The sequence below is a fragment of the Grammomys surdaster genome, unplaced genomic scaffold, assembly GCF_004785775.1.
Source record: "Grammomys surdaster isolate TR1022 unplaced genomic scaffold, NIH_TR_1.0 131, whole genome shotgun sequence".
NCBI classification, from domain to species: domain Eukaryota; kingdom Metazoa; phylum Chordata; class Mammalia; order Rodentia; family Muridae; genus Grammomys; species Grammomys surdaster.
Window position 1 is genome coordinate 7183032 of NW_021604589.1, and position 17492 is coordinate 7200523.

The following is a 17492-nucleotide window of genomic DNA, read 5'->3' on the forward strand; positions in this document are numbered from 1 at the left end:
TCTCTCTCTCTCTCTCTCTCTCTCTCTCTCTCTCTCTCTCTCTCTCTCTCTCTCTCTCTCTCTTTCTCTCTCCCCTCCCTCACTCCCTCCCTTCCTCCCTCCGTCCTTCCTCATTTCTTTCTTGAACACTCACTCACTCAATGACACAGCTTGCCTGTGTTCAAAAGGGACAGGAACTAACTTCTCATTGGTCTGGCGAAAAGATTGCAGCAAAAAGTATCCTGGAGTCATAGCTGAGCCAGCTGGGACATTTCTCTCATACCTGATAAGACTTTCTGTTTCAAGATTCATTTTTTACCAAACATTTTTTTAAAAAAGCAGAGTTAATTTCCTACTCCAAGCCAAGTTCAGTTAGATTAGAGAAGACAACAAAGACGCCGAGAATAGAATTCATGGGTAAGCACTGTGTCTATATACCTATACTCCTATTTCTTTTACAGAGGGTGATTATGATAAGAAATGTAATTCTGTCGTACCTAGCTTGTGATTTGGGAAGAAAAGTGGACAATCAGCATGTGGGGTGTGTGGCTGCTAAAACTGCTTGCGCAGATAGAGATTTATGAGCACAGCTCATTTCCAGACTGATTGATGATGCTGAAGCAGCGGGAAATGTGCAAACCACAGCAGGAAGGCGTGCTATGCAATTAACGGGAACAGCATCATTAGTTTGATTGCTGCAAGACTCAGGAACCAGTTGGTTGGAGATCTCAGAGTCAAAGGTTTTACCTTCCTCTCTCAACGTCTTGCATATGCTGCAACATGTTGCCTGTGGTTTCAGGGACAGATACAGGATTTGGAAAACAACTTATCCAGAAGACAAGGCTAATGCTAAATTGAGCAGGTTACTTTACCAAGAGGAAAGGTCTTCAGCTACTATGTTTGGAAACACATTCTGGTTTACCTAACTATAAAGAATCTGCTGTTGACCTGGCTTAGTTGTGAAAAGAAGTGCAATATAACTCTCATGTTCAGGGTCTGCCTTTGCTTCTGTAAGGGTGACTTTACTAATAGCTGTTGCTTTACTTATTTTAAGGTGAGGGATCTGGGCTTGCATCTCCTGAGAGATGATGGTAGGCATGTATGGCAATGGTTATGAGATTAAAATCTAGAGCCCAGAGTCTAACTTCTAATCCTGACTCTAAAGTTCACTCATTTTATGATCTGGGCAAGTTACATAAGGTTTGTGCCTCAGTTTCGCCATCTGCAAATACAAAGATAATAATGGTGCCATTGTCCTAAAGGAAGTTGCAGCCAATGTCTTGGATAATATAAATAATGATCATAGGGTTTTAACTAGTAGATGGTGAGTCATTTAAAATGTGAGCAGAATTTTGAAGGCCTCATCCATTACTAAGGGTCAGTTCTTCTAAGTTTAGTGAACTGATTTAAGGCAAGCAGAATGATTGAAGATTAGCCCTGCCATTGAGACATTTCTAATCCATGCAATTTTTTTCGAGTTTCTACAGCCTGGGCTCCTTGTAGACTATTTTGCCTCTACAATTTGAGCAAAGCTTAAAACTAATAATTGAATCTATGTATACTAGGAAAGCTCATGACTCAACTGGAGAGATTCAGAAGTGAAAATGGCCTTTCTGCCTCACATTGTTTTCACTTAAAGATATTGAATATGTGGATATGCCCCCTCTGTGCTAACCATTAACAAGAACTTTCTCAAAAGAACATATGTACATGACATTGATTTTCCCAGATGGTGTTAGCTAAGTTCCAGGTTTGACAATGCTCTTTTTTTTTCTTTTAGTTTTATCAATAATTCACGTATACATGAGTCATTTTCATATAACCACTTCTTTTAACGTTTTTCACATTTTTATTTATATATGTGGGAACATTTGTGTTCTTGTACATGGCATGGTATGCCTGAGGTCAGAGGATAAGCAGTCAGAGTTAGTTCTTTCCTTATACCATATGGATTCAGAATGACTGAGCTCAGGTCTTCAAGCTTGGAAACAAATCCCTTTGCCCACTAAAATATCTAATCAGATCAAGATCCCTAGAAAACAACTTGTATTTCACCCTACCATTTATATATTTCCAGCATCTCAGTTATTGTATTGCCATCTTATACAGTTTCTTTATGGGCTCTTTGGGATATATTCTAAAGAAGCACAATCTTAGAGATAAGAAAAAATTACTCCAAAAGGTTAATTGTAAATATAAATTTGCCTTAGTACTTTTAAACTGGTGAAATGGTCAGAACATGCTTTCTGCAAGGGCCAGATACTAAAATGGTCCTGCTCTGTGGGCCAAGCAATCATTGTTGGAAGCTGTTTAGCTCTACCACTGAAGCGTGAACACAGCCACAGGCAGTATCCACATGAGTGATTGTAACTGTGCTCCAATAAAACTTCAAGGTTTGGCTCATGGACAGCAGCTTGTTGATTTCTGGCTAATCAAGTTATTATAAGCAAAATACTCATCGTTCCCATTTCACAGATGATGCAAATGAAGGCCATGTAAGTAGCTTGCTAAAAACCAACGTGGCTGACAAATAGTGGAACCAGGGCCCAAATCCAGGAAACTGTTGCTTTTAGCAACTACCCCATGTCAACCAGTGGGATCCTTGGCTCTTGAATTCTGCCTAGTTTTTCAATCATTTCTATAAGGGCTGTCCAAAAAGCTCCCACAGTAATCCCACTTCCTCTGTTCCGTCCTACATGCTTTGCCAGTGCTTGTCTTCTTGTAACTTCCCGTGAGATACTCAGCCATCCTATGTGTTTATCTGCTTTCTCTTTTGTTCACTAATGAGTCTTAAGTACATTGAAGAGTTTCTGGCCTATAGAATACCCTCATCCAATGCTTGTTGAACAAACAAGATAGGCCTTTGCATGTTTTGTTTTGGACACTCTTCAGATAGGCCTCTGCATGTTTGGATTTGGACACTCTTTAAATAACAGTAATACATGAAGACGAAAGTTCAAAATAGGCTAATGTTCCTAGAAACTATTTCTAATCTTCTGAAATTCATACTCAAGATAAAATGGAAATTCTTTTCTAAATTAAAAAAGTCCAGAGTCAATGAATTTCTGAAAGTATATGACATAGAAGAGGTATTGAATCCTCCTAAAGTAACGTGTGCTGAGGAGTAAGGAGTCAAGAGAGAATTGAAAAAATGGTTTCCTGTTGAGTGCAGAAAAGAACAGCCTCTTTGATGAGTCCAGCCAGTGAGTAGTGTGACAGCCACATAGACACTCTCAGCTTTCCCCAGGAGCTCACAAAGAAGGAAGTTTCCTGTGATTGTCACATGTTTATTTTGGAGTGAGAAAGACCAAGGCAGAAATGTTGATTGTATGGCTTGATATTTCAACTTATGCTGTGCTTCCGTAGTGCATTTGACTATCTGGGAAGCGTGCCTTTACTAATTATTATTATATGACACTGGCCACCTTAGAAAACAATGAGAAAAGATTTACTTGTGACATATAATCTAAATTACAGACCATTCTTTATTCCCTAAGCTACTTACCTTGTGCTTCTTGCCTTCAAGAAACTCTGATTCAACTGGCACCTAGAAAAAACTAAATCCACTCCAACACATAGTGAAACTATTTATTCAAAAATTCAGTACACGTTTCTTTAAGAGTTTTATGTGTCACTGAAAGTGCCACGCTTCAGAAGGAGATGCAAATTTAGAGTGATGATTAATATTAATTATAACCTAAATTATCACTTATTCACAGCCTGTCAGGAGCTAATAAGCCCTCCACAAAAAATTCATTTGCATTGTCTTGTGTGATCCACACATGCCTGAAAGTTAATTCTTCCTCTTTCTGCATGTACTATTGAACAAGCTGACACTCAAAACTGTTCACAGTCTTGTCAAAAAGTTCGCATATAATTGGACCAGAAGTATGGTACCTTAAAATTTGAAGTCCACCTTAAATTAAAGAACATACATGTTTGACAGCAATAATTTCCCCATCATTATTCTGACATACTGAGTCCACAGAAAATAGTTTGACAAGACCTATATCAATCCTTTCCTGGCCCTCTAGGTCCGGGCAGCTTATTGTTGGGTGTGGTTAAAGAGATAATCCAATTAGAGACCAGCCCCAAACACACAAGAAAAGTTTTCTGTATGCTCAACCAAAATTGTTTCAATCAATTTTATTTTGTGGTAAACTCAAATCTGTTTGTAAAGATGCACAGATTAGCTCAAAAGAATGACCTTTCTGAATAAAACATAGATACTGGGTTTTGGGTTCATCTTTTAATTCTTTTAACTAAATGTTAATATGTACTCTTTTGATGAGAAAGAAATCTCTTTACTGTTGGTGAGTTTCTCTTCAGTTAATCAAAATTCTATTTTATTGAGACTTTTGTTTGGTTTTTATAAATTGTTTTGTGACATTTGTGTTTTTGAAGCTGATTCAAACATAGCTTCTATGATTTTGCTTATTTGAATAACAAAGAATTCTACATGATAGTCAAAAAATACACAGCCTGTGCTTCTGATAATAAATAAAATATTTAAATGATTGTTAAGGTATCCTGACACCATCATTTTAAGGGGATTCTCTGTAATTAAAGCTTAACAGCAGATCTAATGTATACACTATCAGGGTTGCTCATCCTCTGAAATATTAGCATTTGGAATCAGAGATTTACAGTGGGGAAATGTTTCATGTATTCTAAGACAGTTCATAGTGTCTCCATCCTCTTCCCTTTAGCGCTCTCTCTCTCTCTCTCTCTCTCTCTCTCTCTTTCTCTCTCCCTTTCTTTCTTCCTTTCTCTCTGTTTCTTGCTTTATCTTGCTCTCTCTCTAAGACACACTTATTCTTCTCCTTCTCCTCCTTCTCCTTCTCTTCTTCCTCCTCTTCCTTTCCCTCCTCCTCCTCCTCCTCCTCCTCCTCCTCCTCCTCCTCCTCCTTCTTCTTCTTCCTCTTCAGTGGGGATGATCAAAATGTCTCCAGTCATTGACAAATGACTAGAAAATTTAAGTCCATGCCCAGATCTCTGTTTGGTATTGTCTTATTGTTTATCCATACTATCATATACTACCCCAACAATAGGTCACTTTTGATTGTACCTACACTTATAAAAGTTTAAAAATAAAATATCCATTTTAAAAGTGTGGTATGTTTATAAGTCAAAACACTGGATTCAGAAGAAAGGGTCAAAAATGGGTTCAAAGACCCTCACAATGAATGAATCACCCATTTACAATATATACAGTCACTAAGGAAAAATGCTGACCTGGAACAAACATTTGATAATTGAGATGCCGCCAGAACACACTCTAGGCTGTGCTGGTGGGCTTTGGGGTTCTTTCTGGAAATACTTTTGTAATTGTGTGCTACCATTGACTTTTGGAATGAGATATGATATATACACATGGGTACTGTAGATAAAGTCTTTCCTGGATCACATATAATCATGCTCATTTTCAGTTCTCATGTACTAACAATTTTGTTTGGCTCATTAAAATATCCTTCCAAGTTTGAGTGAAAATGATTAGTTTACATCCTCTGTCTCTCTCTGTCCCTGTGTCTCTGTCTCTCTGTGTCTGTCTCTGTCTCTCAGTCTGTGTGTGTGCGTGTGTATGTGTGTGTGTGTGTTTGCCTTTTCAGACAGAGTCTACATAGCTCAGAGTATCCCCAAACCCAAGATCCTCTAAGCTCTGAGTCCCCAGTACTGAGCTCACATATATGCACCATCATGGCCTGCTGCCCAACATTTCTGCACTTCTTATCTCTTCATTTTCAATGTCTTCTCTCTCTGAATGTTTTAAAACATTTCTTAGCACTCCTCTTTCCTTTTAAGATCTGATTATATTCCTCTTTTAGCTAGTGTTCCTCATATACTTGCCTTTATCTATTGGAAAAAAAAAGACTCTACTTTGCATTGCTTACACAGAAGGCTTTAAAGAGTCTGGCCCAGACTTCTGCTTGGTTTTGCTAAGTGCTATTTTTATCCTTCCAGATGTATAGAATAAGTCTGTTTCCTCATTTGTTCTGAGAAAACCCTTATTCTTCTTAGTCAATTTTCAAGTCTCCATCAAAACATTACCTTCTCTATAAAGCCTTCCTTGATCTACAGACATATGGTAGCATTCTGTCTTCTTGGCAGCCATTGCATTTGATGCTTATTTCTAAGATCCCAATCTGTGTAGTTTCTAAACTATGTTCTTCCTATTTGAAAGTTAAGACTTAAGGACAAAGGCTGTGCTGTCATCTGAATAAACTCAAGACTACTACAGTGCTTACTATGTAATATGTACTATTTAATATTGTTTGAGTTAACCAATAGGATAAAGTAAATAAAACAATATATTATGGTAGGAATCAGTTAATTTCATTCATAAACTATACTTCTGAGATTGGAAGGCTGTGTGTAGATGACTAGCCAAATGCAGTCTGCTATATAATTTTGTAAATCAAGTTTTATGGAAATATGCCACAACACATTCTTTTTTAAATTATCTATGGCTACTTGAATGTCACAGAGGCAGTTAGGTTATTGAGACAGGATCATGATGGCCCACAAAGTATGAAATATTTACTCTATGACCCTTGGTAAAAAGAGGTTGCCAACCCCAGCTAAAAGGTAGAAGAGTCCTTTATAGGACACCTTTGCAAATACTTTTTTAAAGGAGTATGTAATTTTATTTTGACACTTCAGTAACAAAAATCCAGCTTCCTTATATATCCAAATTTCATATCTAAAAGACACAAACAGGCTAGCAAGATGGATCAGTGAGCAAACTATGTCAGGGATATGAGTTCAATTCCAAGAACTTTAGAATACAACAGAAAAACCGATTGTCACAAATTGTCCTCTGACCTCCATAAGTATACTATGACACACATGTTCTTGCACATATACCCCCAAATAAACAAACATGAAACAAAGTTTAAAGTTACAAACATATTTAGTGTTTCTCATCTGTGGAAAAATGCAAATCACAGACAACAGAACATGTAGTATACTAGTCTCTTGAGTTGTGAATTAGAGCCACATCCAAGGCCTGAATCCCAGATAGTAACTGTTTAACCTTAATCATCTCTATTAGACTAAAGAAGAAAGACAAACTTCAGTTGACCAAGTATGGCAGCAGCCTACTCATTTTGTGTATAGTTCTTAACTCACTCTTCTTCCCACACCACATCCCCAGAGCATACTGAGAACATGAGTACTCACTATCCAGTGGATGTTGACTCATATGAGTCAAGAACACTACCAGCAACAGAAAGCCCTCCTGATGGTGGAGGGAAAGTTGCCTCTTCAAAACCATGGCATTGTCTCTGTTGTCTATTATTTGTAGAATAACTTCTACAGAAGCCAGGGATGATGAATTTCATAGGAGTGGAAAATATTCTTCCATGGTCTATCACTTTCTCCTGGTCTTCAGTGAGGGTAGGAGCCCAGACTCTACTGATGTAGAGTACTTTAAATTCAAATGTTTCTAGAAATATGGGTTGTCACTGATCATCTGTTTCTAATTATTTGATTGAATAGCTCATGAAAGGGTTGTAAGTAGAATGTTTACTATTTTGCAATAGAGTTTAAGATCATACATATAGCTTGGTCCTTAGGATATGGTGGAAATTATTTAACCTCTCCATGATAAGGGTTTGTGTAAAGTACATAATTGTTTATATACAGTATCATAATTGTGGATACTATATTGCCATAGTAATACAATGTAACTTAAGTATATATTAAAATAATAAGTAAAGTATGTGCTCAATGTTGAAGTAATGTCCAGTGCTGTTGGGTTCTACATCCACAGACTGAACTGACCATGAAGCAAACATTTTCTAAAACGAAAATCGCACATTTGTACTAAACATTTACAAATCTTTTTCCTTTGCCATTATTTTCTAAATGATGCATTATAACAATGTTTTACACAAGTGTTTAAACTGTACTAGACAGTAAAAAAATCTAGAAATTATTCGAAGCATACAAGGGTATATGTAGGCTATGTGACAATACTAACATTTTAAAACAAAAGTCTTGAACATGTACATATTTTAATATCTGCAGGGACTCCTGAAATAGATCCCCTTGGATACTAAATAAAATTATATTGTTATATAGTATAATTTAGCAATATTATTTATTCAATGCTACAATTATGATATTGGAAATGTAAAAAATGCTGATCAGCTCAATGAGTTGCCAGATGAATAGAAGAGCATACAGCATGAAAAATAATACACAGTTCTCTCTCAAAAAAATGTTTGTTTCTTATGGTTGTAGCACAGTTTTTCCTGTTATGAAAATACACACAAAAATACATTTCATATGTGTGTGTGTGTGTCTATAAGAGGAAGTAGGTTCCTTGAAACCTCTTTCCACATGGTTTTCCTTGGCATATGCATGCATCATTAGATGAGAACTTTTGACCCAGAAGCCAGGTTATGTTATGATTTTTGCAACTAAGAAAATACATGCTAAACTAAGACATGATTTAGTTTGAAGACTAAAGAGCCAGCTGTGGAACGCAAATATGAAATCTGTTTTTGCCTCTGTTTCTGTCTAAGAGAGAAGGAAGTTTGTGACAAATAAGTGAACTGTGTAAAGCTTCTTGTTTTTCCCTTGGCCTGCAGGGTGACTTCACCTGGAACAGCATGTCTGGTCGTAGCGTGCGCCTGAGGTCAGTCCCCATCCAGAGCCTCTCAGAGCTGGAGCGGGCAAGGCTGCAGGAAGTGGCTTTTTATCAGTTGCAGCAGGACTGTGACCTGGGCTGTCAGATCACCATCCCCAAAGGTAAGGCCCTATTTGCATGTTCTGCCTTACTGGGGAGGTGGCCAGGAGGGGGCTGCCAGCCACCTGTTCTGCCAAAGCCACAGGCTACACATTATTCTCACGCCTAGCATTAACAGAATGGAAACTACAGCTTCTTTGTGGATAGCTGACATCCCTGTCCATTTTAAAAGACATGTCCAAACAAGACAATGTATATGCCAGCTAAATATTAAAAAAAAAAGAAAAAAAGATTAACTGGTGGGAAGGGGGAAAGAAAGCCAGGCATATCTTGAAAATTTTCATGGTTTCACATCAACCAAAGAAAAAAACTTACAGAGAGGTCAACTAAAATGTTGGAAGAAAAGCTAGGTCCGTCTCAACTTTATTTCAAAATAAATATCTAGGAAGAATGTCTCAGATCTGTTAAGCTTGCAAGTTTGATCCCATACACAAGAGAATCTGGGGTGTTATGGCCATTAATTCCTTTTGTAGCCAGTCTGAGTAGTATTTTGCTACTGTAACACTTGAGTCCAGGCACACCTGCTTGCCTGGTGCTTTGACACAGGTCCCTGATCCCCATAGAACTGAGAAGGAGGCACCTGAATTCATTTGATCCATAGAAATCTAGCTTTGAATGATTACTGTCATCTGCAAAGGCAGTTTTTATAATTGCATGCCGCAGATAACTAACTTGAGGCAGAATGAAAACCGCAATTTATTATGGAAACTATAGTAAACTTGCTCATAAAGAGTTCTGACCAGTCCACTTAAAACAAAAAATGAAATCAGAAGAGGGAAGGCAAGTGTCTTGATGGTAGACTTTATGAATATTTATTCATCAGATAAGAAGTACATGAATACATGTGTATTTTACTTTATCGTAAAGTTCCTCAGAGGTTTCTGGGTTGAAGGCTTTATCCATATTGCTGATGTAAGGCTTTAGGAATGCCATTGGATCCCAGGGGCTCTGACTTTTATCAATAAGTTAACCCACTGACAAAGTACATGAGTGAATGAATTGTTGGGAGGTGATTAAAACTGGAGGGGATGGTACTTATGGTTCTCAAGTAAGAGTTGATCTAACCTTCTATCTCCCAGAGAACATCTGCCAATTTCTGGCCATCCATTTGGCTGTCGTCCTTTGGGAGAAGGTTCTACTGGCATCAAGTGGGTTCAAGTTAGAAATATTGATAAGTCACCTATAATACATATGATAAGCTTCCTCCGTAGTTATTATTAGGTCCCAAATATTCAAGGGCCAAGGCTAAGCCATTTCACCTTATACATAAGCATATGCTCAACATTCTTTCATTCACAGTGGCGATGGGTCTGGGCTTTGTTTTTGTATTTGTTTTGTTTTGTTTTGTTTTATTTTGTTTTGTTTCAACATGGACATACTAGTTTAGGAATCTAAAGTCTAGAATTTAGGTACCCATCTTATCATCCCTCCATTCTCACACCTGCCATTTGAACTTAGGCAATTCACCTTTGCAATAGAAAAGTTGATTCTTAATTTTACAGCAGCACAAAATTTAGAGTACAGAGTTTGCCATTGGATAGTGAGTCTCCAGGCCATGCATTTCTTTTTCTTTAAGCTAAAACCTCTGATACTCTGCTGGGGGACGTGATGGAGTTCATAATCAAGATAGAGAGGGTGGCTATCAATGGGCAGAATGTGGATGCCAGTAACAGAAGCCATATTTGTTTGGCTTTTTCTTATCCCTCATTGCCATGACAGTTGTAGTCACCATCTCCATTCTCTGTCAGTCCATTTCATATGAATCTCACACATAGACGAATCTCCGCACTGATGAGAAGTTCTTCTGTACTTACAGAAACTGTCCTAGAGATGATATTGTCATGCTACTGCTTCATTTACAGCCAGAATTTCTTCCCTTGTCTGTTCTTCTTTTGATAAAGTGCAGAGAAGCTTGTCCTTCCTGCCCACTTAGCTCACAAGTGTCCTATGTAATCACCACCAATAGGCCTATCTCCTTCTCATGAGCACAAACATTCTTTGCATTCCTAAAAAAACTAGAAATTTTAGCAAATGCAGTTTATACTGAAGGACATGATAACTTTGAAAGGGCTTTGAATTTAATGCACATGAGATAAGCTATCAGGAAAGAGATTATTCATTATACCATTACTTTAAATCTATTTAATTTGATGTGTCTCTTTGTTCCTGATTTTGAAAGAAGCCATTAAAGTAAATACCATTATCAAATAGTACTGCTATAAAACTTGTCGGCTAGAGGCTCTGTCTATAATTATGTGAGTCCAAATCCCCTCAAGAAATGATTCATGATAGTGAGCTGGTACAAAATTTTGCCAGGCCATGTAGGATATTTCTATACTTTCTATCAAAATAGGAATTAACGGTTTACAAATAAGTTTTATTATTTATAGAAGAGAGAAGTTGTGGACAAGTGTAAAAGGTTAGAATTTCTGAAAACATAGTTTGGGGTTGGTGATTTATAGATGTGGACTGAGCTTGTTTGAATGTGTAGCAAGTGCCTCAATGCTATGATAGCAGCTATAGGATGGATGTGTCCACTTAGTCCCCATGCAAACCCCAAAGTAGAAGGTCTAAACAGTGTCCAATTCATTGTGAAAGTAATTTCCCTGAGGGAAATAAACGCAGCGTCCAGGGTCTAGAATCTAAAGAAATGATGCTATTCCTGATAAGACAGGAACAACATTGGAAATTAAAACAATCAAACTAACATTTCCATTTCCCGTCACTTGGGGATGATTGTGTAGGCTGATTTGTGGAAACTAGGGATTCCTGGATTCAGATAAAAGTACTCTGGCATACTCCACAGCTTCAAAATTCATCAGAGAGAGGGGAACATTGAAGTTCAGGGGGTTCAGGGAAGTCACCGAGATAGTTCCTTAGAATGAATGACAGTGAAGAATTGTATCTTTGCTGGAGCTATAATGACTAGACATTTGTTATTTGGGCAAGGATTCAGGTGAGGTAGAAGATTAGACGAGATCATATGGAATTTCAGTTCATATTGTAGCTGCACTTCCAATGATGACCAACGCAGCTTTATTTAGGAATAAAGATGAGGAGGAGGTCTTAAATGTCTGAGAAAGAGAAATGGAAGAAGGGATCTAATGGTCCAGCAATGATGGTGGATTTCAGGGCTGTTGAAGGTCCATCTGGAAATTGTAGGTGGGACTTTAGAATGTAAAATAAGCTTCCTGGCAGTTAAGCACTGTTAGAAAAAAAAAACACTTCATTTTTACTTTAAATTCCTTAGCCCTGATCAATCTAAGTCTCCTTCAATTAATATTAGAATGGAGTTTAATGAAATGGGTGAGTTCCATAACTAATTTAATATGTGTCCTATGTGTCCGTAGTCTTCAGAATGACACTCTTAAGATAGCCATATCTTAATTCTTTGATTAACACATTAGCTCACAAGACAGAAAGAATCTTGCAAGTGAGATACATTAATATCTTTGAGATAGAGCAATTATCCTACATTGTCTGAAAGGACCCAGACTAATCACAAGACTGGTTGTAAATGTAAGAATGGCCAGAGAGATACAATGCTTGCTGGCTTTGAAGATGGAAAAAAAAGGGTCATAATTAAAGGCATATATGTGGCCCTAGGAGATAAAAAAAAAAAGTCAATGGAATAGATTCTTTCGTGAAATGCCCCAGAAAGACACAGTTCTTCTGATTTTAGCCCACTGGGATCCATTTAAAACTATTATTTCCAGCATTGCAAAGTAATAAGTTAGAGCTGTTGGTTTCTAAGTTTGGAATCATTTGTTACAGCAGTGTTAGCAAACCAAAAATAGTATACAAGGTAATCATTAAAATGAAAGACAATAGGATTTAAGTTGGATCTGAATGGAAGCTAAAGTGTTGGCTATGGTTGGTAATTCCAACAATTGGGAGAAAAATTATGAGTTCAAGGCCAGCTTAGGCTACAGAGCAAACTCCTGGATCAAAATGGAGGAAGTGGCACACATGCCTTTCACATAAGTAAAAAATCAATAACGTCCAGGTGCCAACTATGCTCTTGATAACCTATAAACTGAATGTAGTTCCAAATAGGAGCACCAATATAAATTTTATATTTTAACAAAATTGAACTGAACATAATTTAAGCAACTAATTGTATGACTATAGTCAGGGAATGGCTGATCAAGCTAACAGAGGTTATTCTTGCTCAATTATTAAAGTATGTCATGAAACTCAAGCAATTAGAAACATATTGTACTGATGCACAATAAAGATGTAAGTAAATAGTAGACAACAGTTTAAAATGAATCAAACTATGTATGAGAATCTACTATATGACAAGCTGTGTTATTTTTACTCTCATGGGAACACTAGCAGGAGTAATTGTAATTAACAGGTCTTTTTTTTTTCCTGTCAGACCTAGTGAGATTGCCCAACAGAGACAATTTCTGACTATTTAGACTGCTGCATTTGCAGGATCTCTTAAATCAGACTAACTAATCTATGAATAACATGAACTTTACTCACAGAACCAGGAAGCACATGCAGAAAGATCTTAATATAGGGTGGCTTAGCTTTATTATATTTAAGTTTTTAAAGCCAAATCATTCCATACAAAGAAATTGAATATTAATTCTCTTAAATTGGTTTATTTGTTTCATTTATATTTTTAATTTCTTTTCCTTCTTGTTATTTTCTGATTTGAGAATTAGTAACGATTTTGTTTATGAGCTTTGAAAATTGTTTTAAATAGCTAACGATTTAAGAAACTGCAGGCAGTAGTCTAATAAAACAGCTTTCCTGTTTTTTTTTAAGAGTAACCTGACACCTCAAAATTGCTCAATTACTTGGCCTCCTTAAAAAAGCAGGCCCTTGACATTATCCCATCATAAAACAGAAATAAACAACTCAATGAAACAACAAAAATATGTGTTCTTGGTTGCCTAAGAATCTAGCAGCCACCTTGAGTTTGTGACTTAAGTGTTGATTTAGAAAGTTAAGTTATCTGGAAGACATAAGAGACAAGTTTCAATTGTCAAGTAGTAACTTGGATACCAAGGGTTGCTGTCCTGCTTTTGTGCTATCCTTACTGGAAATGTCCAGGTGTAATGTGCTAGATCTCTTTGTAGAATTTTTTGATACACATAATAGTCAAGCTGAAACATGGAGCAGAATCCACAGTCTGCTGGAAATGCCAATAGGAATCAAGCAATGGTAAATATGTATGACTTCTAGGCTTGGAAGGCCTCAAAGAGGGACTCTAGTGTAGAAGTTCTGGAACTAATGGCACCTTCTTTGTGTCCACCACCCTTTCCTTAGTCTTCCCACAGAGGATCATGACTTCCCATGGGACAAGGTTATGTATCATTTGCCTGTGGAACTAAAATATCAGGTATATGGCACAATACACTAGTAAGTCTGTCAGAAACGAATGAATGCATGAGTATACTCCTTTAAAGTTAAACTTTCCCTTTGCTCTTCCCTAACCTTGCAAAAATCATTGATCACCTTTCTCACATCTTCCCCAGTATCTTCAGGAATGAATTTGAAGTTACCTTAATGATTTCCTCTAGCTTCAACTTGTACTCATTTTCCAGGTTTAATTGATGGTCTCATGGGTTAATGTGAGGTTTAAGTGTAGTAACAACCATAATGAAGTTAAAGCATCCACTGACATCTCATACATTCTCCATAAAAGCTATCCATCTCCATCAACATGATAATTATCATTGTCATGATTGCTATATCACTTGTTCATGCATCTTCCCTCAACTCTATAGCTCATCTTAATTATAAACCATGAACCTCTTTTTGCTGTCTTCAATTCAGGACTTCTTCACTGTTCTATCACATCTGAAACCACCAGAGTATTCATAAGCCACAAAGCTTACTCCTTTATTGGAGAAAGAAACTCAAAGCTTCCTGTTGCTTACCTATATCACTGTTGAAGTATTTTATACCATATAAAATACAACAAAATATATCTGTTTACTTAACAGTCTGTAATAACAATGCACCAGTGGTTTAAGTCTATGTTCTTGGATCAGCAGGTTTTAACATATATCTATAATCTATACTGAGAAATAAATTATACCTTATATCTCAGCCTGAGAAACATGTGAACCAAGTGGTGTTCTCTTGTCAGAGTTAAACTTAAATAATTCCTATAGCATCCTCAAATATCCACTTCTGTTTAGTTCTGTGGTTTTTTCTAAGACACTTTTCCATGACTTACTATATACTCCTGGTTCAATAGTAGATCTATGCCCTACAATTTCACCATCACACATACTTGAAAGACAACCAAGAGGAAAATAACAAAAAAATCAGTATGAATAACTTTTAAATTTTTTTGCTGAGGCTCTAGGGGACTTTGTAAGTGAAAAGGAGCTTTTTTTCTGTATGTTTAAGGAGATGATGCTAGGGCTACAACTGTATCCTCAGTGAGAGGCACATTTGGAAGGAGTTCTATATGCCTATCCTGCTCTCATTAGAAAGAACAAGCTTGATGCACCACCCAAGGGAACACACTGAAGATATCAGAGAGAAAAGATGGAAACCCATGAATAAAGTAGCCATATAACTACTGTACTTCTTCTATATTGCTGATAAATTAAGATGAAGAGTTTTTATGTCAGCCATTTTTATTAAATTGTACTAGTTTTCAGTCAAATGTGTCTTAACAATGAGTAATCCAAACTCTGCTCTTCAATGCATTTTTCTACTTCTAGCTCCATCAGACATGTCATGTAATGCCAGGTATACATATGAAAATGTGTCCTCAGAAGTTATGGATCTGTGTGTATTTGGTATTTGAAGGTGTGGGTGTGTGTGTGTGTGTGTGCGTGTGTGTGTGTGTGTTTAAGATAGGGAGGGTAAAAGATATCTTTTCCTGTGTGCTTTACATAGATTCTGCAGACAGCATAGACACTTTGATATTGCTAAAAGGAGCAATGAAACAGTATAGAATACTCTAAAGGGTCACCCAAAAGATTGACTCTAGATGTTTAAGGTACTGTTCTAGTCTTAGGTTCATTTTCATATACTTGTATGTGTAGCCATGTCAAAAGTTATCCATGTCCTCCAGTTATCTCGAGTCACTCAACAAACAAAACTAAAAGTATATAAATTATAGTCAAAGATGAAATTTATCCAAGTTGCCTTTGGAGTCCCTTTTAGAAAGTAGCAGCCTCATCCATCTATTCTGGTGAGAGCCAATAATGACAGATTCTTTATTGCAATTGCTTTTGTAACTTTCTTCTTGTTTGCTTTCCCTAAATGCTAAAGACTTGTGTAGTATATAGTTCTCAAGTGTGTGATTCTGTACTATTCAGTACTAGTACAGAGCAGATGCCCAATTCTGTAAGTCACATGTTTTGTGATTCAGTGTTCAAAATACTATTTCATGTTCTGAGGTAGTATAGTTTTCCATCTAAGGGCTTGTCTTTACATACAATGACACACATTTATACATGTATGTTGGAGCACCACTGGCCACTACTGTGCAAGGCTTTGAAATATTGAACTAAGTTCTCATCACTGCAGTTTCTAAAATATTCTGACATCTTTAAAATATTTTATGACTACCCTCTGCCTAAAGTAAATTTGATAATTGCAAATAATTTTTTTATAATTGGTTTCTTTGAATGGTCAGAAGTTTATAATCCTCAGGTTTTAGTGCTTACATATGTGAATAGCTATTTTTTTCAAAATAAAATAGGCAATTCTGTGGTAGAACTAAACCAAAAAGATAAATAACATATTATTAATTTCTTAAACAAATAACGCCATCATTTATAGTTATTGATACATAAGCAGTATGCTATAAAGCAGTAAACCATGTATTTATAGATATATAAATAGTACACTAAATGGATGACTTTAATAATAAAATAATCTCCAGTAAGGGTTAAGTATAATTTTATTATTACTATCTAGTTTGATGACTAACAAATTAGCAACATTTATCTGCAAAGACCTATTTATTTATGGATATACAGTTCTTAGCAATCTGACCTCTCTCCTTCTACCCACCCAGTCTTAAACACATAGATTCAAAATGTCTATGGATATTGTTTCTAAGGAATACCTGGTATAACATGTCTGGTGGCCCTAAAAGTAGAAAAACACAAAGCAGTTTTAGATCATCCACTATTAATATACATTTGCTACAAGTCACAAAAGTTCAATGAAAAATTACTTCATGAAGAGTCCAGGGATAAGCTACTTCCATGATTTCATTGGATTTCTATCTGTCTTTGCTATTATATCAGTGGAGTCTCTAGCTGTTTGGTGACTTTCTTCATCATCATGAAATGACTACAGCAACCTTTGGCATTGTTAAGCTTATAGGAGCATCAAGAGACAGGAAAGAGTACTAACTTTCCAGCAAGTGGTTTTGTAAGGAAGGAGAAGCATTTCCACTACTCTCTCCTACTACATTTATCTCCCTTTTCATTCTCTAGAATTAGAATGCCTACCATTGCCTAAGTGGGTACTGGAAACCAGGAATAAATCACAGAGATTAGCATAGAGTCCTTTGCCAAGGCTGGGGTGAAAATAAAATCATCCCAGGAGGCATAAAGTAACAAAATGGGGCAAGGGTTAATTAGAGTGAGTGGGCGGTGGATAGAAGGTAGAGTTGGGTTTGCCAATGGCATCATGTAGCTCTGCATGCAGGTGATAGGGAATAAAGGATTCTAAGTTTTCATCCACTTGTGTCATCTTTCCAGTCATTGTGTGTAAGAGAGCTATTTTTATGTGAGCAGCTGACAGAAATTTTTACAAGTTGCCATGA

The 17492-nt window shown here is 36.7% G+C and overlaps 1 protein-coding gene across 3 annotated transcripts in view; it reads left to right on the forward strand.

Moving 5' to 3' along the window:
* Arhgap6 (Rho GTPase activating protein 6) overlaps positions 1–17492 on the forward strand; it is a 476516-nt gene that overhangs the window by 394168 nt on the left and 64856 nt on the right. For 2 of the 3 annotated variants that reach the window (XM_028761629.1, XM_028761636.1), the window contains exon 2: positions 8574–8733. In XM_028761629.1, coding sequence (XP_028617462.1) covers positions 8574–8733 — 160 coding nt within the window. Of the gene's footprint in view, positions 1–63; positions 397–8573; positions 8734–17492 lie in introns of those variants that run through there. The other variant, XM_028761643.1, reaches the window with a different exon arrangement.